Source organism: Dermatophagoides pteronyssinus, unplaced genomic scaffold (assembly GCF_027571235.1).
Source record: "Dermatophagoides pteronyssinus isolate colony J.1.1.1.1 unplaced genomic scaffold, Derpt_VIB-CSIC_2022.12 sq0022, whole genome shotgun sequence".
In the NCBI taxonomy this organism is placed as follows: Eukaryota; Metazoa; Arthropoda; class Arachnida; order Sarcoptiformes; family Pyroglyphidae; genus Dermatophagoides; species Dermatophagoides pteronyssinus.
In genome coordinates this window covers 89,663-113,158 of record NW_027461546.1, presented here as the reverse complement: position 1 = coordinate 113,158, position 23,496 = coordinate 89,663, and the positions used below count along the sequence as shown (strand labels likewise).

Here is a 23,496-nt window from a genome sequence, read left to right as displayed (position 1 = left end):
TTTCAATTGGTTGTTTAAAGATTTTCTTTATTTCCGATCAAAATGAAAAAACAAACGAAAATTACTGTTGTTGTTGTTATTGTATTGATTGTTGTTGATTATTATGAACATTTCGAACAATAAAACCACCACCTAATGAATTATAAAATTTTTGATGATCATGACCTAAATCTGGTGGTGAACGTATTGGTCCAGTATCTAGATTTTGTGGTTGTTGTTGTTGTTGTCGTTTCATACTCATAGTTAGATCATCGATTGATTTTAATGATTCGGTTGATGTTGTTGTTGTTGTTGAGTTTGTTATTGCTGGTGTCGAACCACCGCCATATTGTTCATTTAAACCACGTAAACCACCACTATAACGTATCGATGTTCGTACAATATTTGGATTAAACATTTGTAACTTTTTACTATAACCAAATGAATTCATTTGGCCATTCGTTGCCATTTTAGCTGAATTAATTCGTAATAATCTATTTCGACGTTGTTGTTGTTGTTGATCAGGTGCAAATAGATCTTTTTTTGGAACATATAATACTGAGTGAGTTGGTCAAAAATCAAATTCAAAAGGTTAGTTTGATTGATTTGTGATTCGATTTTTTTCAAAAAAAAACTTACGATAAACTGAAAAAAACATAAATATCGACAACATTACTACAAAACTGATCCAAATAACAAAGGTAAATGATGTTTGATTTTGTTTATTTTCCCAAACATAATCTGGATATTGTGTTGATATTTCATTATAATCTCCATCATCTCTTTTACATTTTTTAACGCCATTAATAATTTGACATTTTTGTTGTTGTTGAGAATATGATGCATTACTTTGACCAATGATTATTATCATAATCATAATGATGATATTTAATTTGTTTTGTATAGCATCCATGATTGATTGATTTTTTTCTGTTGAATTCAAATATCGAATTTAACGACCAAATTTATTGGGTTTTAAACCAGAAAACAAAAATTTGTAACAAACTGATTTAACTAATTTTTATTTAATTATATTCAACAATCACATGTTTGTTGCACAGAAAATTCGACAAAATTTTTTTTTGTTTTGATTTTGCACCTGATAAATTCATTGCTGGAAATTCGTTCCAACTACCATACATCTTTATTAATGAAAAGAATATTTTCGACTATATCTTAACAAAGACGAAATTACTTTTTTTCTGGAGCAAAACCTAAATTAAAACAACACATTTTCAAATGTACATATAGGAGTGCGTGAGATAAGACAAACGTTCGTGTTTTGCAATTTAATTAGGTTTTTCTTTTTCTCTAATTCTCCGATTCAGGATTCGGTTTTCTATTTTTAATTTTTTGGTTCTTGATTCGACTTGATTTGGAAACCAAAAAAAAAAAAATTCTAAAATGTTTCCAGTTTTTTCCTTTTGTTTTTGGTTTAAAAAAATTCAATTCAATTGCGAAATTTCCCGGGATTTTTGTCAAGTTATGTTCCGTATAAAATCAGCGAATATAATAGTATTATCGGGCACAATAATAATAACCATGTTTTGATAAAAATTATTTTATCACTTTTATTTGAATGTTGTTTGGTTGTTGACGTCGATAGAAATTCTTGATGAAACATATTTGATGAATTTATTTTATCTTTGTTACGGAAATCTTTCGCAAATTCAAGAATTTTTTCATTATTCATATTATCGAAATGTTCACAAAATCCAGTCGATATTGGTTGTGCTGGTATACCACGTCTAAAATAAAAAAAATCACTAATTTTCGTTCTAACCTAACCTTGAGATTTAAAAGAACCTTACCCTATCATACGACAACGTTGATGATCTAAACGATGTTCAACAATATCATCATCAAAATTTGGATTGTCATCATCATCACCAATATGACTCCAAAGTCTTTCGGCCATAGCTGATGCTCTAGGCCTGTATTATGTAATCAATCAAAATAAAGAAAATCAAAAATTGGATTTTAGGTTAGGTCAAGCCTGATTTGAAACCTACCAAACTCTAGACATAAAATTGGTTTGATCAATATATTCACTCCATATTAATGCTTCCCCACCAATAACAAATTGTTGTTTTTGTTCTCGATTGAATCCATTGAAATCATGTGGATCACAATTATAGATTTGTTTCCAATCTTTTTGTTGGCCATATTGAATAAGATTTAAAAAATAACATGCAGACAATATAACTGTGTAATTTGAATGTAATAATTTTTCAACATGAAATTTCCAATCATGGTGATCATTATCCAATAGACGATAATCTTTCCAAACTTGTATAATAGTTGCCGATGGAATTGGTATATCTTTATCAAATGGATCCTGCCATATGATTGGTTTGGAATGTAATTTTTCCACAGTTATGTTGATCATACGTTCTAAATGATATTGTTCTAATTTTTCAAATGAATGCATACGATTTGCTCCCATAAATTGACGAATATCTTGATCATTTGACCAACATTCATAGGAAATATCGTCCATTCCTGATCAAATTGAATTGAATTTATTTAAACAAAAATCAATAACAAATCAATAACAAACCTAAATGTATACGATTCGATGGAAATATTTGTCGAAATTCAGTGAGAATTTTTTCCAAAATTTCATATGTTAATTCTTGGCTTGGATTGATTATATTTGAATGTAATAATGGTTGCTTATTACTGGTTGTTAATGTTTCCATTGAAGCAGCTGCTACATTATTATTACATCTGGACATTATTCCTTTTTTTTGAAAAAATAGAAACTTGTCATTAAATGTCATCAAACTCATTAATTAGACATCAAAATTAACCATTAAAAAGTTTATGATGAATTTATCGGATTATTTCATCATTAAACTTTTTTAATTAACCTTTGTTTCAACAATGTTTAATGTTTTGTTAAACATTTTTGCATTTCAAGATTCATTTACCTGGAAAAATTTTACCCAATGATTGACAATGTGCTGGTGTATTAAATTCAACAATCACTTGTATACCACGTATTTTTGCCTGTCCAATAATTTTTTCAATATCCATTTTACTATATACATGACGTTCACTATATGATGCTATCCGGGAAATATTTGCAAACACTTGACTCTCAAATGGAAATGATTGATCATCATTAATATGCCAATGCAGTACGTTTAATTTATTCTGGGCCATAGCATCCTTGATTTGATTGAAAAAGATTATATTATTTTCAAATCACAAGATTGTAATTACCAAATTTTCAATGATTAACCATAATGGTAGATAATGCCGTGCCGTATCAATCATTATTGAACGATAACGAAATCTTGGTCGATCCCAAACTTGAATCACATCGATTATCATCCTTGAACAATTCGGATGATTAGAATCCACATAGATCAGTTGACTAAATGTTTCCATTGCTCTGACCATTCCCCATACGGTTTTCGATATAATTTGACCGATTCCATCCATTGGGTTTATTTGAATCTGATAACTTTCATTTTCAGAATTTTCATTATCAACAAATTCGGGAAATAGTTGGCAATCAATTTGATCAATATGGATTTCAATCCTGGATAAAAATTTCATTTCTGTTGTTTGATTACAGTTTTGATTTGTATTGATTTCGATCATTTTATTGATTAAATAACGATATTTATTGAAATTATATTGAATAATATCACATTGTTTTTTATGATTTTGATTATTAATCAATTGAAAATTGATTGGTAATCCAACTAGATATGGTGAATGATTTTTATCGATTAAATAACGTTTTGGTTCTGGCCATAATGATGGTCCACCGGATATGATTCCGGTTGGTTCCTTTTGGTAAATGGATGAGGAAATGGAATTTGATAAAAAAAATCATTAAAAAAACAAAGCAAAACTTTTTGTTTTTTAGAAAATACCAAAAATGGATATTTAGGATTAACTGAAACTAGTCGACATTCTGCTGTTGTTGATAATAACCATAACCATAATAATAATAATAATAATGTTGATGATACCATCATCATGACGATCATTCCAGAATTCCAATGACCATTGCCATTGTTGTTTCGGTGGTAGTTCAATTTCATTGTTGTTGTTTGAGCAATAAATTTTCATTCAAATTGAATGAATTTTATTAGTTTTTGCCAAAACAAAACATTCCTTGGTTGACATTTATACAAGATTAGAGCGATGAATGAATGAATGAATGAAACACACAAACAAAAAAGAAGTAAACATATTATGATCACATATACAACCGGAAAAACAATGAATGAATTGAATATTGTCCTGAATAGTAATTTGGTTTGTGTTTGGTGTGTGTTTTTGAGGGGGTTGCTTTCTGAATGATAACCATAAAAAACAATAAGGTCCAGTTGTTGTCGTGCTTGATTAGTTTACTCTGTCTATTTTCGGATTTTAGAGGCCGAAAGTTTTTTTCCAAAATTCAAATTTAAACTTTTTTTGTGAATTTTGTTGGTTTTGTTGATCGCGAATGCAGAAGCAAAGAAGCGAGAAAACAATTTTGATACAAAACTAACCAACCGACTAAAAAAAATATTAAACAAAAGAACAAAAAGTTGAAGCAATAGGAATTTCTCGCCAAAATGAATGGGGAATTTCCACAAATCATCGATAATCCGGTCAATCACTGAACACAATCAAAAAATGAATGAATGAAATAATTTGCTGCTGATGTTGGAATTTTTGGAATGTTTTTTTTTTTTGAAATGAAAATGCACTGAATCTAACAAACAAACAAACATGATGATGATGGGCGCCTTGTTAGCAACACACACAACAACAATGCTTAATTGAATTAAAAGAATGGATGCATTGCACTGTATCCCATAACCTGTTGTTTGATTATTCTCATCATCATCATTATCATGGTCATTCAATTCATGCATCGTTAACTATTAACACAAATAGAAAAACATCGATTGATGAAATCCTATTCTAGTGGTGTAACATGATGTAATAATGCTCAATTTCAAGGTTTAATCATGATCGATTCTTCTATGTGTGTTTATGTTTGAGTGTTTAGTTGATTTTCAATGATGGTTTGCTTCTTAAACTTTTTAAGATTTTCATTGTAATTTCATTCAATTGTTATATGGATTACTATTATTTGCAAAAACACTAATGTTTTTTTCATCCATTTCACTACTAATCATCATGATAATGATAATGATGATGACAATTTTTGTTTTGTTTTTGGTTTCATTGAAAAGATTTCAAATCTTTTTTTTTCGCAAACCATATCATTATCATCTCCTGCGGGCAAAATAATCTCACCAAAACTTTTTTTTGTTGTTGGTCAATTTCTCAAGAAACTATAATTTAGCAGAAAACTTTTTTTTCCAAACAAATCAAATCAATCAATGCAAATCGATTTATTTGTTTTTGGCTAATATCGATCAACATTAATCGATCGGATATAATAATTATGTTGAAAGCTTTTGTTTTTGTTGGAATTGGAATGATGAAAATCTTTTCATTGTAAAATTTTTTGTTTTTCTCCTCCTCTCCCCCTTTGATAACATTTTTATTATCTACATTTTGGCAGCGTTTTCGTGTATGCTAATGTACGATGATGATGATTTGAACGACAGAAAAAACATTGTATAAAAACAAAAAAAGAAAATGGAATTAATTCACATACAGAGACAAACACAAACAGTAAATTATTATTTTTTCTTGCCAAAATTCTCAGTTCTGAATTTTTTTGTTGTTGTTGTTTGTAAACATTATTATTCACAAAATGAACATAGTCATAATATAAATGGATTATTTATTTTTTTACTTTTAAAATAACATCATTTTCTAACATTATAATAAAGATTTTCAATGAAAAATGTTACCATAATTCAAATGATAATGATAATGAGTATATGCTCCTGAGAATATTTTCTAAACTAAACTTTAACTAATAAACGACATCCATTCATCGACAACAACAATAATATAGAGATTAGAAAATGTTTGTTGTTGTTGTATTAGTATAACAAATATTTGAAACTAACTGATAATCAAATTAAATTCCTACTACCTGATCTACCATAATCAATGTTTGTTACGATTCGATATTCCCGCATAGACACATCTAATTGTACTGAATGAAATATGTTGAAAGAAATACCAATGAAAACAAGAAAAAAAAAGAATTTTTCTTCCTAACGAAAATTGATTGCAATAATAAAAAAATGATGCTCATTTTGTTTTGTTTTTTGTTGTTGTTGTTCCTTCATGAAATAGTCTACTGAATCAGTAAATTATTCTAGGTATAATTTTTTTTATTGCAAATTAACTTTGCTTTGCTTTGTCTTCGACAATCGAAAATTATTCTGATTTCTTCTTGCCACATTAAAAATGCATTTGAAACTTTTTCTTTTTTGGTACGAAAATGAAATATGAATATATTCATATCAAAGAGCGATGACGACAAAAACGTTATCCATTATTGTCATCATTATTCGAATTGGATCGATTTCCCATATGAAATCTTTTTGGCATTTTTCGATCCCAAAAATAAAATTTGGGTAATTTTTGGTACTGTCGATGATGGTGATGATAAGAATGGACAATTTTCATCTTCATTCACTTTTCATCATTAAATCGTTTCCCGCTATATAATTGCGTCCATTGTGATTATTCTCATTTGTCATTATCAGACAATTTTTCATTCATAACAGAGAGAGAGAAAAAAGATAAAAATTAATTTGGTTCAAACAAACAACAAAAAACAAAATCATATTTTCAGTCAAATTTATTCGATTGGAAAATTACAACACACAACATTCAATTCACTTTTGAAAAAGAAGCATAGTTAGTAAATTATCGAGTGCAAGTCATTTGCACATGGTGAATAATTTAATCACCCTTGCTCTTCATTCAAACGAAAAAACCAAAAACAAAACAAAAACGATGCCAAATTCGGCCCATAGACATTCATTATGATTATGACTTTATTATTATTATGATGATGGCCACCAAACAAAATTGACAAAGAGACAATATTTATGCAGCTGACAGCTTTGCGAAATTTTTCTTTCATAAATCCCAGAAAACAAAATTCGTTTGTTGTTGTTGTTTTTTCGTCCACAAACAAAAAAAAAAAGAAAAATCTTTTGCGCAAACAAAATCGAAAAAGAAGAAATGTCATCTCAGAAAAAAGAAAAAAAACAAACTTAAAAATCTTAATAATAAAGATTTGCATTTACAATTCTGCAAAGAAGTTTATCTTTTTATTCACAATTTTCAGTCTAATTTAAATGAAATTCTATTCAATTTAATTTTCAGCTTTAGTTTGTTTGTTTGTTGTTGTTGTTGTTCATTTCACTGCATCATTGCATCATCATTTACTTTTTTACTTTCATTATTCGCAATCTCAGATTTCAGTGCAAACAACAAAAAAACTTCTTAATTCTCTCCTTTTTTTACCTATTTTAACTTTACTTTTTTCAATTAATTTTAAAGGAAAAAAAAACAAAATAAAGTGAACTGAAATTTGAATTCAAGTCAAGGTCATTCGATGTCTTCTTCTTGTCGTTGTTCTGAATTAAAATTCCTGTCGATTGATTTTTTTACCATAAATCTTTTTTTTTTTTTTTTTTTTTTTGATTTTTTTTGGCTGTTTGAATTTGAAAATATAAATTGCATCATCAGTCATCCGTTATCATTGATTGAAAGGTAAAAATCCGAGTCTCGTTTTTCTTCTTTTTTGGTTTTCAATGTCAATGGAAATTCGAGTAAGTTGAAACACACACACAGAAAAAAGTCGGTCTCCAACTGCCCAAATTTTATTTTATAATTTTTTTTAAATCAGAAGAAAAAAGATTCTTACAAATAACAAATGATGATTCGTGTGTATGTTTAGTTGATAAATTCGTTTTTTTTCGCTGAACAATGGGAGTCAATGAATCTTTTGAAATTTCATTTTGGGATAAATTATTATTCCTCCTCTATCCTAATATCCCTATCCTTTTCGATCATTTTGAGCTAATAAAAATTCATAAACATTGTTTGTTTGTGTGTGTGTTTTTGTGCGAGATAGTGTGAGAAACCGAGATTGTTGATTATAACATTGGCAAATTCATTGCACGACTATGGAAATTTTCCTGGAATCTTCAATTCAACGATAACCGATTCGATTGTAAAAAATCTGGTTTATATTGGACACAGATATTTTATCATGCAATTTCATTTCAATAATAAAAATAATGATAAAATCCTATATATAAATTTCCAATCACCAAAATTGATTATAAGCAACGAAAAAAAATTCTGCTACTATCATATATAAAAATATCCAGAGAAAATTCTGGACTGTTTGGTTATAGAGTTTTTCGGTTTGCTTGTTACATCATCTGAATTGATCTTGATATTTATCCAGATCTTTGTTGATTCGGCAAATAAATAAAAGGAATCATTTTTGTTTGAAGAAATCTATTTATTTATTTCATTTGGTTCTCTTTATATATATTATATACAATCAATATGTATGTAAACATTTTGTCGAATGATTGGAATGATGATTTTGAATTGAACATAATGAGGATTTCTTTGTTGTTGAAGATATTTGTGCCGGGAATGTTGATTTGGTTGTTGATTGATAAGGATTATATCGTTGTTGTTGTTGATTGAATATTGTTGATTTCCGATTTCGATCAACAAGATCATTATCATCGATTTCAATCATATCACTATAATCTTCTTCTAAATTACTAACATTATCATTATCATCAGTGATAGTAATCGAATAATCATGATTATCATGTTTACAATCATCATCATCATCATTATAATTTGTTATTGGATTGGGATTTCGATTTTGATTGACATTCATTATCATTGTTGATTCTAATGATGATCGCTGTTGATGATGATTTGATTGTGAAAATTGTGAATAATAATTATGATGATGGCTCATCATCATTCTGTTGGTGGAAGGATTAGTAGTTTTCGGCATGGTATTCATACAGGCACTATTTGCAATGATTATCGGATTATTCACCAATCTGGATCGATTTGATCGATTCGATGATGATATTGATGATGAACATTGATTATCATTATTATCCTGATGATTATGTTGATGACGTTGATTGTTGTGTGGATTTTTTCCATTATCAATATTGATGACCGGTTCCGGTACATAACATGAATATTGTTGTTGATTTATTCGAACCATCGGTATTGTTGTCGTCGTGGTAGCCGTCGATGACGAAGATCGATCACTAATTCGATTATTTTTCCTATTTGGTTGTTTCAATGTGGAATTTGAATCTTTTTTGATTTTCGATTTTGATTTTGATTTCGATTGATCACCACCAGAACAACAACAACATTGATTACAACATAATGATGATGATTGAAATAATGAACAAAAACAACGATAAAACCATCTTACAAATATAATTATTAATAAAACGGCAAACATTTGAGCAACTGGAAGTATAACAACTAAAATTACTGTTAATGTACCACTATCTTCATCGGAATCAACTGGTTTAGCACCAATTGGTTTACCACGATTTCCTTTTGATGATATTGCAACACCTCTACCACCAACCGCCGATATTTGTGGAATTTGTAAAGATAATATTATTATTATAATTAAAATAATTTGAATGAATATTCTTTTTACAAATGATAATGATAATGATGGCAAATGATGAAACAACATCATCATTATTTTCCATCTATGATTAATAGTGGTCGAAATAAGAAATAATTGCTGTCGAACTAGTACAAATCGATTAATCATGATTGATTCGATTGATCGACAACTCGATTATGATGATGATCACACATTTTCTATGATGATGATAATGATGAACCCGGACAGTGAATGTGGAAATATAAAAACGGAAACCTAGCTGGTTAATGTATTTTCCATTAACATAGACATTCTCACAGTAATGATGGTTGTTGCTCGTTTGATGATGTTGTCAAAACAATTTTTCTTTCTTCCTTCTTTAGTCGTTTTTCAAATGGAGTATGTTTGGTTGGTTGGTTGACAATGAACAATTCAAATCATCTCATCATGAAAAAGTGGAAAAGAATGATATTAGAAAATTTTTGTTGTCATCATCAATTTTGACAAAATACATGACATTTTTTGTCGTTGAAACATAATTAAAGATTAATTTCTTTTTGTGGATGAATAATTTATTAACCAACAAAACGAACGAACGAAAAAATATAAAGTTCAAACACTGAAACATTAACAAGGGATTTTGAACGTCTTTTTAATCATTTTCATTCGAAAGCCGAATTTGAACTGAATCTAGTTTCGAATTGAATGTTTTTTTTGTTGGGACACTGGTTAATGCCACTGATGAAGACGAACCGACACACAGTAATGCAGTATTTTTTTCCGATATAATTCCCGAAAAATTTTCGGCAAAAAAATGTTTGCATCCGAAAAAAATGATATTTTTTTGAGAATTTCAGACTTTTCCTGAATTAAAGAACTGTGCTAGCAGCATCCTTCCATATCCATTAGATCGAATGATGCGCACAAAAAAAAGAATTCGAATTTGAAAACTTTTCTGGCAACCACTTTTCGAATTAGTGAAAAAGAAATTTCCCCAGAAATCAGTATTATTTACACACGTGATTTGTTTGTTTGGCAATTTGAAAAAAAAACAAAAAAAATTTTTTAATAGCAAAAATATCATGTTGGTCGATGATGTTTTGAAATGTAGTTTTTCATCGTGGTATTCCATTTTGGGTCATCTATCCATCGAAAGGTAATCGATGCTCGTTTTCTGTCCATTTCGGAAATTAATTTGTTGAATTAAATCGTTGAACATTCGTTTAGTGAAATTATTGAAGTTGATGATAAATTTCGTGAATATCTATTATCGGATGGAATAATTCTTCCAGAAAGGTAAATGAATTCTCCTTTGGTAAATCCATTTTAAAAATCTTATCAATTTAGTTGCAATTCTGAGTCTTGCCCGGTGATGACAAATGGCAATGGACATGATCAAAATGATGATGATGATGATAATCGAATTGACTGGAGCCAAGATGAAAACGTCCATAATGGCAATGATGATTCGAATGATATCGATGTGATTGAATTTCCACGAATCGAAAAACAAATCCGTCGATCATTACGACGATTTGGTAATATATTTCCAAAATTAAATTGGAGTTCATGTGAAGATGCTCATTGGATTCAAGCTTGCGGTTCAAAATGTTCCAGTTTAACTGATATTTTTCTTTTACTGAAAAGTTCGGATAAAATTGTTCATGATTTAATTGATCCGTATGTTTTAATCGTTAATTAATTTGGACAAAAATCTTAATAATTTCTCAATTTACAGATTTGAACATTGTACAGATTTTGATCAAGAAAATGCACCAAAATTTCAATATCAATTAATATTACGTCGTTGGTTGAATATAAATCCATCAATGGAATTTCGTTGTTTTATTCGTAATCAAAAATTAATAGCAATAAGTCAACGTGATGTTCGTACATTTTATGATTATATTCGAATGGATAAATCGGAAATTATCGAGGATATTAGCAATTTTTTCGAAGAACATATTGAAGGAAAATTTCCATTAGATAATTGTAATGTGCATCTTTTCAATCAAAAATTCTCTGTTTTCACCTTATCATTTTTCAATTTACAGTTGTCATTGATATTTTACGGCCAAAAATTCATACAATCACGTTGATTGATGTAAATGTTTTTGGTAAATTAACTGATTCATTACTTTTCGACTGGAATGAACTTTTGTCGGATGTTCAGCATCATGATTCTGTCCTGCCGGTAATGCGTTTTTAATTTTGAATTTGAATTAATTAATGGAAATTTTATTCAAAATTTTTTCTTCAAAAAAAGGAATTTCGTTATATCGAAAATCGTTTCGGTGTACAACGTGGACGTTTTGAATTGAATTCATTACCCTTGGATGTATTCAATGGAAATTTAACGACAACTAATTTATTCGATGAAACTATGAATTTATCAACAACAAATGTCAACAACAACCATAATGATGACAATAACAATGATGATCAATAATATTGTTGACATTGATTATTATTCCATTCCATTTTTGATATTTTTCCAATAACAATGGCTATTTTTTTTTGTTTTGGTTCGTGTCTAACAATCATTATGATGGTTTTAAGGTGTGAAAACCCTCCATCCTCCCCACCCTTCCCACCACCACCTTCCTTTTGCACCTGAAAAATTTTTCTCTCACCAAAAAAATATGCATGTAATAATCGAAATGAAAAAAATTTTATGATTTGCGTTTCTTTGTGTAAAAAGATTGTCAATTACCTTTGTGATGATAATAAAAATAAAAAAGTAATTATCCTCAATCAAACAACAATAATTTTCTTATGACTTTCTCTTTTTCACTGTGTAAAATACGATCATCTGATGACCAATTTGATGCAAAACATCATCCTCATCCTCATTATAATCAGTCATTATGTGAATTGTTTTGTTGGCGGAACATGGATTTAGATGTACAAAAAACAAAACAACAAAATTGCCAAACATCATTTATTACAAACAAATGACTAACTAGCCAGGACAACCAATTACATTTTTTCTGTTTGTTTGTTTGTTTCGTTTCTTGTTTTGCAGCTTAAACGTGCAACGCGTATTTCCATTTATCATTTTCAGTGATATTAATGATGATTATCTGATTTAATGATGATCATTATTATTAATTATTTGTCTTGTCACTAGTTGTTCATCATCAACCAATTTATATCAAAAACGTTGAAAAGCTGAACAACAAAATTTATACTAATGATGAATCTTCCTTGCTAATTAAATTGGAATTATTATCATTTGTTATTTTTCATCATAATCTTTATTGCTGCTCGATTCAATTTCAAATTCGAATGTTACAAAAAATGCTTTTCGTTTACAGGATATTCATCATCATTGTTGTTGCCTGTGTTGTTGGTGGTACGTTAGATTCCTCAACTGATAATGGTATTTCCACATAAGCATTGGTTTCGGCTGTCAATAGATGTCATGCTTATCTTCTTTTTTCTTATCTGATTTATCTAGAAAAATGTATTCTAAAATGTTATGAACAAACTAATCAACAACGATCGATTGGATGCGATTTTGGTTCATTATCATCATATCGACCAAAGCGATCAGAACGATCGGAACGAATTATATTTGAACATCCAATAAGTTTTCAGCTACCAAAACGGGTTGAACATCTTCGTTGTTTAAAAACATTTAGTTGTCATCCGGAAAAAACATCAACATCTGAATCGGCAACTATTTCTACAACAACAACAAAACCATTTGAACCTGATGGTACTGACATTTTTATGTGAATTTTATTCAAATTTTTAATTTTTTTTCCGATATCGTTATTAATTTTGATCAAAGAAACCGAAGAAGTTAATGATAAAATTGATTCAATTTATGATGGTATTCGAAATGAATCTATGGAAATAACACCCGGTAAAATGGAAGAATTGTTATCGAATCTAAATGAAATTATTAAAAATATTACCGATAATAATGTTGATATGATTAATATAACATATTCATCATTATTGGTAATGGATAATTTGGTTGGCCGATCACAAACATGGCAAAATATGACCAATGGTGAACAATTGAAAAATTCTGATCAAATATTTAATCTGGCTGATAATTTGGCCGGTTTGATGAATCGAAAACTGAATCAATCCATCGATGCCGACGTTGGTCATCCAATCGTAAAAATTGAATGCGAAAATATTCAACTTCATTCCAAATATTCAAAATTATTGCCCAATCAATCGCTGGTTTATGAAATGAATACAACACGGCTTTTATTGCCATCAATGGGTTTGATGGTGAACAATGAATCATCAGATACCAGCAAGGATGAAATCAAATTATCATCAACAGCATCTATTATCAGCAATAAAAATCTGATTTCACGAATTTGTGATGACGATAAAGATGATAAAGATGGATATCAACTATTAAATACACCAATAATATCAATGGTTATTGGCCATAATAATGACCAATCGATCCGTTTGAATGAACCTTATTATTTTAGTTTAGAGTAAGTTTATTACGATTTTTGCCATTTTGATCTATCATTATTTGCAAAATAGAACAACAAATTTTGATCGTCTCGTATTTGGTGATCGACCATCATGTTATTATTGGAATGTTACTCGTAAATGTTGGTCATCTGATGGTTGTTATTATCGGAAAATAGAATCAAATCGTTCTGCATCAATTTGTGAATGTAATCATCTGACAAGTATTGTTATTATTGTTGATATTTATAACCGAGATGGTGATGATCCAATAAAAACTTGGCTAACACGTGTAACATCATCGGCAACAATTTTATGTACAATGATTGCATTATACATATCGATTCGTTATAATCGTGAAACATTGAATGTTTTGAATGATCAATTTCGTACCCGATCAAATCTATTTCTACTCAATTGTCATGCAGGTATTTGGTTGATTGTTGCACATTTAATCATTATGTTCGGTTTAGAACGTGAACAGGTAAGTCTAGGATTGATTGAAAATTTATAAAATTTCTTGCTGACATACGAATATAGGATGAACCAAATATACTTTGTCAATCAATATCCCTGATGCTTCTATTTTCATTATTGGCAATGATTTGTTTTACATTTTTAAAATGTTTTCATTGTTCGTGGTTTATTGTGTTTGCACCATTAGGTGTTTCCATATCATCTCGAAATTATCTTCTTATTGGTTATAGTTCCCCAATAATTATTATTCTCAGCGGTCTGTTATATTTCTATGCAACTGAAACACAAATCTGGCAAGATGTACTGGAATCATTATGTGGACGTTATTTGTAAGTTTTTTTTGTGTAATTTTGGTTCAATTGTCATTATTTTTGTTTTTTTAGTTGTTGGATATCATCATATGAATATACCAAACATATCTGGCTATTTCTAGGTGAATAATCTGCTGCACGGAAGCAGTATTATCTATTTATCTCTGCTCTTTTAGGTCATTAATTTCATCATAATTTTTCTTATTCTAAAATGATATAGGTCCATTGTTTGGTCTTTTTGCATTGAATGTAATATTGTTCACTTTGATTATGTATCGTTATTGCACAAGTCCAATACATAACCGTTCATCAAAAACTAAACATCTATTTTCAGTAATGTTCAATGCATTTTTCTTTTTCATTAATTTCGGTTGCACATGGTTGTTGGCAATTATCTATATTAATGAAGAATTAACTATTCCTTATCTATTTTCAATTATGTTCATTTTGTTGAATGGAAGTCAGGTAACAATGCTATTTTTTTGCAACCAAAACTTTTTTTAACAATTTTTGTTCATTCACAGGGAATATTCTTATTAATCGAACAGATATTTAGATTTGTTAAACAAAAAAATCGTATCCGACAAACAAAAACAATGTCGACTAAATTACGTACATCAATAAGTATTAATAATAATAGTAGTAATATTTCATATGGTTCTGGTTCCGGATTATCATCAACAACATCATTACATCATCAACAATCCAAAATGGATCAAAAGTTATTTGATCATAATAATAATCATTGATCAATAACTACCTAAATCAATAATCGGCTATTATTATTATCATTATTATAACAAGTTTGTTCTGAAAATCGGATCATCATCATCATTTTTTTGCTTTTCATTTTTCTAATCAACATTTTTTGTTCTTCTTTTGAAATAATAATCCGATAACACCGGGTTAAAGAAACTGTACAAAAATAAAACTACCCAACATATTTCAATGTGTAAAATGTTTCTGTAACAGAAAATTGACAAGAAATCCCCATTCATTTCATCCGATAGATCATATATCATAAAGGCTATATAGCCTTATATGGTTACCACCACCACCACCATCATCATCAATGATCAATGGTTATGGTCCGCATGTCCGTTTTTCTTTTCGTCATTGCTTGCTTGGTTGAATGAAATAATTTTTCGGCGCGTGTTTTCATCCCCACATCTCCATTTCATTTCATTTCATTTGATGATTTTTGCCCGAAATCAAATGGAAAAAAAGAAAATTTGTTCTTGAAATTTGAGCTTGACAAACGAAACCAAAAAGCGAAACGAACGACAATTTTTTTTCATTGTCAATCGGTCGAATCGATCGGTCGGTCACATACAACTTTATTTTCATTTCAAAAGAAAAAGTTTTTTTGGTTACCTCTATCTATTCTTCTTTCTCAAATAAAATTATCCATAACTAAATTAACTTAATTTTTTCAAAAACATTTTTCTTTTTCGTCATCATCATCGTCATCATTGTCATTTTAACCAATTTTTTTCTAAATGCACATTGTTTGCGTCTGTGTCTACACACGGCACATGTCTGATTCAAAAAATATCACGCCACTTTTTATTTGTTAACTTACTTTTTTTCATTTTAATTCTTTTTTTGATCTTTCATCATCATCATTTGACTGGTTGTGGTTGTTGATTTTCATTTTTTTACAATTCTGTGCTTGTGTGTGTTTTCCACCGTTTATTTACCGGTATTTTTATCGATTTTTTTCTTGTTTTAGTTTTTCCAGATACAAAAAAGGTATGTATGTTATGTGCTTTCACCATTTCATCATCATCATTCGATTTCCAATATGAATAAAAAAGATTAATTAATTAAAAGTCACTATCAATTAATTTTTTTAGTTTTTTTAAATTGAAAATTTGTTTTTTTGCAAATTATAAACATTAACGATAATGGTGGTAATGATGATGATGATAATCGAAAACTTTCTCTATGAATGATACAACACACAAGGGATGTTTATTTTTTTATTTAAAAAAAGTTTAATCATTATTCTCAAATGATTCTTCGTCGGATAATGATGATGATTTAATGTTGTAGTTGTTGTTGACTTTTGATGACGCATAAAAACATTTTACACATCATCATCATCATGATCGTTAGGTTTTTATGGAACCGATATCGTTTTGCATCACAGTTGTGCTAAAACAGAATCAAAAAAAAACATTCGATTCGAATGATTTGACATTGAAGTGCACTTAACATTGATGATTCGAATGTTTTGTTTGACCAAATTTGTTGTTGTTGTTCGTACAAATCGGTCACATGATCAATGAATGAATTTCAGAAAAAAGTCCTTGACAATGAATTTAATGAAAGCTAGAAAGAGAATAATATGGTCACCCGAAAACAAAATGAAATAAATCAGATCGTTCGATGAGAAGGGAACCGGGGAGAGTGAGACAAAAAAAACAAAAAACAGAATGTCAGTGTCACTATAGTGAACATTGTCGAAATAGTTTTTTTTTCTTTTTGGTTCAAATTTGATTAAACATTAGACGGGAACAAAAAAAAGCCGTAGGTTAGATAGTCGAAATTTTTCCCGAGCAACCACCCGATTGTTCTCAATCACATCATTATTATCAATGAAAATGTAGATAAAAACTCAGATGTATTACACACACATAATTCTGTGTTTCCTGTTAACTTTGTAATTCGATTCCATATTCAGGGTTCAAATAGCTTCGAGCACTATTTTGATCCATTCATCCATCCACCAATGATGGATCACCATTATTTCATATTTTAAAATGTTAACGAAAGGGAAAGTGATAGAGAAATATGTGGTGTGTCATTATCATTACCCAAATTGAATGAAAAAAATCAAACTTTACTAGATTCTTTCTATATTGAACATGATGGTTATTTTTTGTTGTCAATTTTTATGATGATCATTAACTTTGAATATTTTTTAATGTTTTGATTAGCTACTCATCGATTTTTCGTGATTCAATTAATCGTTTGATTTTGTTTTTGTGTTTGTTTGTGATCATTTTGTTTTGGAATGTTTGGAAATTATTTTTCCAATCTTGATGCCAATAATAAGAAGAAATTATTATTGTTCAACGAAATGAAATCGTTTTATCACCACCATCATCAACAACAGCCGGATTTCGATTGGACATATAATAATATTAATAAATTTGCAACATTATTATGGAAAAATGAAATCTGCAATCGTTTATTATTTGTTTTGACGCTATTCTCTTTTATCATTATTTGTCGAGGTAAGTTGCAATCAATCTATTATTATTATTATTATTGCCAGACATGCCGACATTATTGTTTGATATGATTGATTTATGATGATGTTAATGCTGTGAAAACCCAGCGAATGATTAATAATGATCAAGGTCAGGTTTACCCACAAAAAAATGTTATATGCGATATTATCAATATTAATAAACACCAATGAAAAGCATTGAAATGTGTTAAGAGTATCACTGGTTAGTCATAATTATAGTGACTATGACTCAAGGCTCAGTGAGGTTAGGTTGATGACTAATTTTATAGTTGAGTGAGGTTAGGTTGATGACTAAATTTTATAGTGGAGTGAGGTTAGGTTGATGACCAAATTTTATAGTTGAGTGAGGTTAGGTTGATGACCAAATTTTATAGTTGAGTGAGGTTAGGTTGATGACCAAATTTTATAGTTGAGTGAGGTTAGGTTGATGACTATATTTTATGGTTGAGTGAGGTTAGGTTGATGACTATATTTTATGGTTGAGTGAGGTTAGGTTGATGACTATATTTTATAGTCAAGTGAGGTTAGGTTGATGACTGTTACTGTGATTTTTTTCTATGTATAGAAATCGCTTAAAAATTTTCCCCTTAAATTTGGCTTTGAAGGAAACATGCGCATGATTGCTCACAACGCATTCACTGTGATAATGTAATTGATATTTTTTATTTTTTTTTTTTATTTTTCCAAACAAAATTGACATCATATATACAAGGTTTCTCTGATGATGCTGTTTGTAGTATAAATCAATTTGAATGTGAAAACTCCTATCCAATTCATTGTATTCCATTATCATTACGTTGTGATGGATATCCAGATTGTCATGATAAATCTGACGAAATCGATTGCCGTAAGTAAATCATCATGTTAAATGTACAACATTGTTAGGAACCAAAAGTCAACCCATTAGCTATTAGAAAGTCATACATTATTGAATAATGGGCGACAAACCAGAAAGTTTTTCATTGAAGATGACAAATTTTTTTGACTGGCTCGTTCCGTTTGAATTAGTTTTCCATATAAACATCACTTAGTTACTCAATTCAATTCACTAATTGATGGAAATATCTGATTGTTGATTTTTGATATAGCAACAAATAACTGCAATGAAACAGAATTTGCATGCAATTCAACACAAAAATGTATATTTGCCGCTTGGCGTTGTGATGGCGAACCCGATTGTGAAGATGGTTCCGATGAATTGGATTGTGATGGACGTAAGTAGTGTGCATCATTATTGATAAATTTTTGAAATTGAATTAATTCCGATTCGTTTGGTTTAATTTAATTTGCATTCTGTATCATTCAGTCAACTGTGAACCGCATCAATTTCGTTGTGCTAATAATAATCGTTGCATTGATAAGAAAAATGTTTGTAATCATTTCGATGATTGTGGTGATGATTCGGATGAATCGGTTTTGGCTTGTAGTAAGTATTTTTCATTTCGCTTTGTTTTCGGTTGTTTGATTTTTTTTGTTGCCCATCAGTGTTTCATCGTTTCGTATGTACAAAAGATGATTTTAAATGTTTAAATGGTCATTGTATTTCAAGAGATTTATTATGTGATGGTAATGATGATTGTGGTGATAATTCGGATGAAAATCTATCAAATTGTGAGTTGGATGATGATAATGTATTCAATTTAATTATGGCCAAACATTATTGCAGGTACACAATGTTCAAACAATGAATTTAAATGTAAAAAATATAATAAATGTATATCGAATGATAAATTATGTGATCAATTGGATGATTGTCTGGATGGTGAAGATGAATTGAATTGCAATTATAATCAGTCTATCAATGATTTGTTAATAGTTTGTCAACCCGGTGAATTTCGATGTCATAATAATTCGAAATGTATTGCCGATTATTTAGTCTGTGATGAAAAATGTTTGTATTTTGTTTGCTAACTAATTTTACCAGCTAATTGTCATTATGAATATTATCCTAGTTGATTGTAATGATAATTCGGATGAATTGAATTGTACATATCAATGTGATTTCAGTGAAGAATTTCGTTGTCATAACAACGGGGAATGTATACCCATTTCAATGTATTGTGATGGTCAACCAGATTGTTTGGATCATTCGGATGAACAAGATTGCCGATTTATTGATCAAACGATTACCAATGATAATAATTCTATTACAGCATGCCGCAAAGGTTTTCGTTGGAATCCTCGATTGAAACGATGCTTTGATATAAATGAGTGAGTTTCACTTTGATTCTCTTTAACATTTTTCATTAATTTTTCATTTGATTAGATGTATCGAAGATTATAGTATTTGTTCGGGTCATCAATGTTCCAATACACTTGGTGGATTTGAATGTCATTGTTCGATTGGATTCATTGTTATCAACGACGAATGTGTTCGCAATTCCAACAATCATTCAAATCAGATGATATTTACGGCAAATAATTTAATACAATCTATGCAATGGTCATCAAAAGATTTTGATTCTGCTCCAAAGATTTCCAATTCATCAATATTATTTGATTATAATCAAAATACTGGTGATGATAATGATATTGAATCTCACCTTATTTTTGCATATAATTTGGGTTCAAATTATTTTGTTGCATCAAATCAACAAGGACAATTATATCTGGATCGTTTGGATAAAAATCGTCCCATAGGGTTGGAACAAAAGTTAACCGTACCAGTTGTTTTAGCACAATGTCAACATCGTATCGGTAATTTAGCCATCGATTGGATTAATCATTTGATTTACCTTATCAATATGGATTTGAATCATATTGAAGTGATTAAATTATTTAAACCAAATATGGTTATGATATTTGTTGAAAATGTACAGAAAGCTCAGGATTTAGAAGTGAATCCATTAGAATCATGGATTGTTTGGAGTGAATCTAATCGAATCGTTCGTCAATCTCAAGATGGCAATGAACAAATCATATTAACCGATCAAGTTATACAGCCGACTGGATTGAAAATTGATTTTCTTACCGGACGAATTTATTGGCTAGATGCTGGACATCATTCGCTGAATTCAATAAATTTTGATGGATCAGACCAAAGAATTATAATACAATCAAAAAGATATCTAGAAAATCCTTTTGATATTGATCTATTTGATAATCAAGCGTTTTGGACCGATTTGCAAACCGGTTCAATTTATACGGCCAATAAATTTGGCGGTAATTCTGGTCGTGTTTATGAATTATTTTCAAACAAAAATGAGCATCAAAATGTTACCTATATTGAAACTTTAGATTCATATAAACAGCCTAGAAATGATTCATATAAATGTCCATTAAATTGTCCTTATCGTTGTGATCCGATAACCGCGGAATGTTATTGTCCAAAACCATATATAATTTGTTTGGATAAGATTAATGATGATGATGATCGTTGTCAATTGGATCAATGTTTGGCTATTAATCGAATGACAAATGAAATGTTTAATTTAACATATTGTTTATTATTATTATCGTTGGTGGTGTTTTTAATTCTTTGTCTTTTATACAGATGTTTTGACAAGATTCGTCGATACAGGTATGCGGAATTTCCTATTTTTGAATGATATTTGTTTGATGATATTTATATTTTAGAAAGGAAAGTTATAAAACAATGAGATTGAATGATTTACGTCGTTCTTCATTCGCTCATTTGGGTCATCATCATCCAAATCATGCATTGGATAGTGGTGAATCTTCATCGGCAAATTTAACACGCAATATATCTGATGCATCTGCGACATCCGATGATGTTGTAAATATTAATCAATCAAAAACACATGATAATTGTTATCTATTTATAAATAATGATCGTCAATCTAGTGGTTATTGTTCATCATCGATTCTATCCGATCAAACTATTGCACCATATCATCATCATAATAGTAGTTTGTTGCAACGAAAATCATCGACAATCATCCACAATAATGATAATAATGAAGTTTCTTATTATTTCAGTGAACAACCAAATAGAAAAAACGATCAAAATGATGATGAAGATGATGAAGAATGTTTATCATCAATAAATCCAACATCAAGTCAATCATCATCCAGTAGGAGTAGTGATGATGTGAATGATGATGATGATAAACCAAAGAAAAAACAATGTCAATTCTTTGTATAATGTATTGTTTGTGGGATTGATTGGATATTGTATGTTATTTATATTTATTTGAAATAATGTTTTTATATGTTCGAAATGTACTATTTTTGTTTATGTTTTATACCAAAAAATGAATGAAGATCTCCATATAGTGATTGATAGTATGTGTTACAAATCTTAATCTATCTTATATCTTATATTGTTTGTGTTCTATATTTTAAATAATCGTTGTTGTAATATAAACACACACACACTGCATTGATATTCTTTCATTGTTGGCATAAGATTCTTGTCTTGAATTAAATAAGCTAAATTTAGTTTTCTTAACTCTATGGCTAGAAAGCTTTTCTGAGAACATTCAACGATTATTCGTCATTGGGAAAACATGAAGAATAAATTGCATCATCGTCGTCGTCATATAATGGCCGATATTCGAATAGCAATTATGAATGATAATTTGGAACAATTTCTATCATTATTGGAAATATTTGATGATGATGATTGTGAAACAGAACAGAAACTTAAAGATTTTCCATTTCTGGTGAATGGTTCAACAATTTTACATGATGCAATAATTCACGAACGCCAAAAAATTGCCCAATATTTAATCGAGAATCATATTAATTTGAATACTCGTGATCAAACATCTGATGGTTATGGTGAAACACCATTAATTCTTGCTATTCGAAAACGTAAATATTCCTGGGCTATTTTAATGCTTGAGCAAAATGAAACCAATGTTAATCTAACCGATTTATTTGGTCGTCAACCATTATCGATTGCAATGGAACATCGTATTGCAATACTGATCGATCAAATATTATCACATCCATTATTTCGTCTAAATTTGTCATATAATCCATTATCGGTTGCATTTCGTTATCGAATTGATTGTGAATTAATAATTAAAATGTTGAATATTGGATATGATTGTCCTCAAGATCAACGAGCCAATTTCCTAACACTTGAATCGACAAACAAAGATTTGACATTTATTCTGGAACAATCTTCTTCATCGTTATCTCAATGTTATAATCAGCCCATTCGACTTGAACAATTATGTCGAGAAACAATTAGACATTATTATTTCAAACGTCATTTTTATCCAATCATTCTAACAAATGTTGATAAACTATTAATGGGCAACAAAAAACTTAAACGACCAATACCCATTGCAATGAAATACTTTATCTGTGATTTATCTTTGCATTAAAATTTCATTATCATTTTCATTATTATAATTGTTGTTGTTGTTCATTTTCGAAATTTTTTCTCGTGATTTTCATTGACGTCAACTTGGCCAGTCAGCATTAATATTCATTTTTTCGAAAAGAGATCTGGTCTGGAACGAGAATCCAAATTA

At 29.3% G+C, this 23,496-nt stretch overlaps 6 protein-coding genes across 7 annotated transcripts; 3 read left to right on the top strand and 3 right to left on the bottom strand.

The window, feature by feature from the left end:
* Positions 1-6: 6 nt before the first annotated feature.
* Positions 7-1,035, bottom strand: LOC113795410 (uncharacterized). The gene is made up of 2 exons (XM_027345589.2): positions 619-1,035; positions 7-537 (listed from the first exon to the last, which is right to left on the bottom strand). Exons 1-2 carry the CDS (start codon positions 890-892, stop codon positions 77-79), a joined length of 735 nt encoding a protein of 244 aa, XP_027201390.2. The 5' UTR covers positions 893-1,035; the 3' UTR covers positions 7-76.
* LOC113795430 (uncharacterized) lies at positions 550-14,812 on the top strand. The gene is made up of 12 exons (XM_075823066.1): positions 550-680; positions 10,411-10,709; positions 10,781-10,849; positions 10,901-11,233; positions 11,292-11,545; positions 11,608-11,747; positions 11,820-11,999; positions 12,674-12,935; positions 13,014-13,274; positions 13,350-14,022; positions 14,075-14,486; positions 14,543-14,812. Exons 2-12 carry the CDS (start codon positions 10,636-10,638, stop codon positions 14,810-14,812), a joined length of 2,928 nt encoding a protein of 975 aa, XP_075679181.1. The 5' UTR covers positions 550-680; positions 10,411-10,635.
* LOC113795429 (beta-hexosaminidase subunit beta-like) lies at positions 1,087-4,803 on the bottom strand. The gene is made up of 7 exons (XM_027345610.2): positions 3,870-4,803; positions 3,208-3,783; positions 2,913-3,153; positions 2,540-2,722; positions 1,992-2,481; positions 1,791-1,913; positions 1,087-1,727 (listed from the first exon to the last, which is right to left on the bottom strand). Exons 1-7 carry the CDS (start codon positions 4,038-4,040, stop codon positions 1,463-1,465), a joined length of 2,049 nt encoding a protein of 682 aa, XP_027201411.2. The 5' UTR covers positions 4,041-4,803; the 3' UTR covers positions 1,087-1,462.
* LOC113795409 (uncharacterized) lies at positions 8,276-10,491 on the bottom strand. The gene has a single exon (XM_027345588.2). It carries the CDS (start codon positions 9,719-9,721, stop codon positions 8,447-8,449), a length of 1,275 nt encoding a protein of 424 aa, XP_027201389.2. The 5' UTR covers positions 9,722-10,491; the 3' UTR covers positions 8,276-8,446.
* Positions 14,813-15,592: 780 nt separating the features above from the next.
* Positions 15,593-22,460, top strand: LOC113795431 (uncharacterized). 2 transcript variants are annotated; one of them, XM_075823035.1, is made up of 10 exons: positions 15,593-16,542; positions 17,852-18,032; positions 18,762-18,896; positions 19,138-19,263; positions 19,356-19,475; positions 19,535-19,660; positions 19,716-19,940; positions 20,002-20,260; positions 20,316-21,569; positions 21,626-22,460. In XM_075823035.1, the coding sequence occupies exons 2-10, from the start codon at positions 17,876-17,878 to the stop codon at positions 22,152-22,154; spliced, it is 2,931 nt and encodes a 976-aa protein (XP_075679150.1). In that variant the 5' UTR covers positions 15,593-16,542; positions 17,852-17,875; the 3' UTR covers positions 22,155-22,460. The 2 variants fall into 2 exon arrangements, with proteins under 2 accessions (XP_075679150.1, XP_075679149.1); XM_075823034.1 differs by having other exon boundaries at positions 17,733-18,032.
* Positions 22,461-22,518: 58 nt separating this feature from the next.
* LOC113795432 (rabankyrin-5-like) lies at positions 22,519-23,365 on the top strand. Its single transcript, XM_027345614.2, has one exon. The coding sequence runs from the start codon at positions 22,519-22,521 to the stop codon at positions 23,344-23,346; it is 828 nt and encodes a 275-aa protein (XP_027201415.2). The 3' UTR covers positions 23,347-23,365.
* The last annotated feature ends 131 nt before the right edge of the window (positions 23,366-23,496 follow it).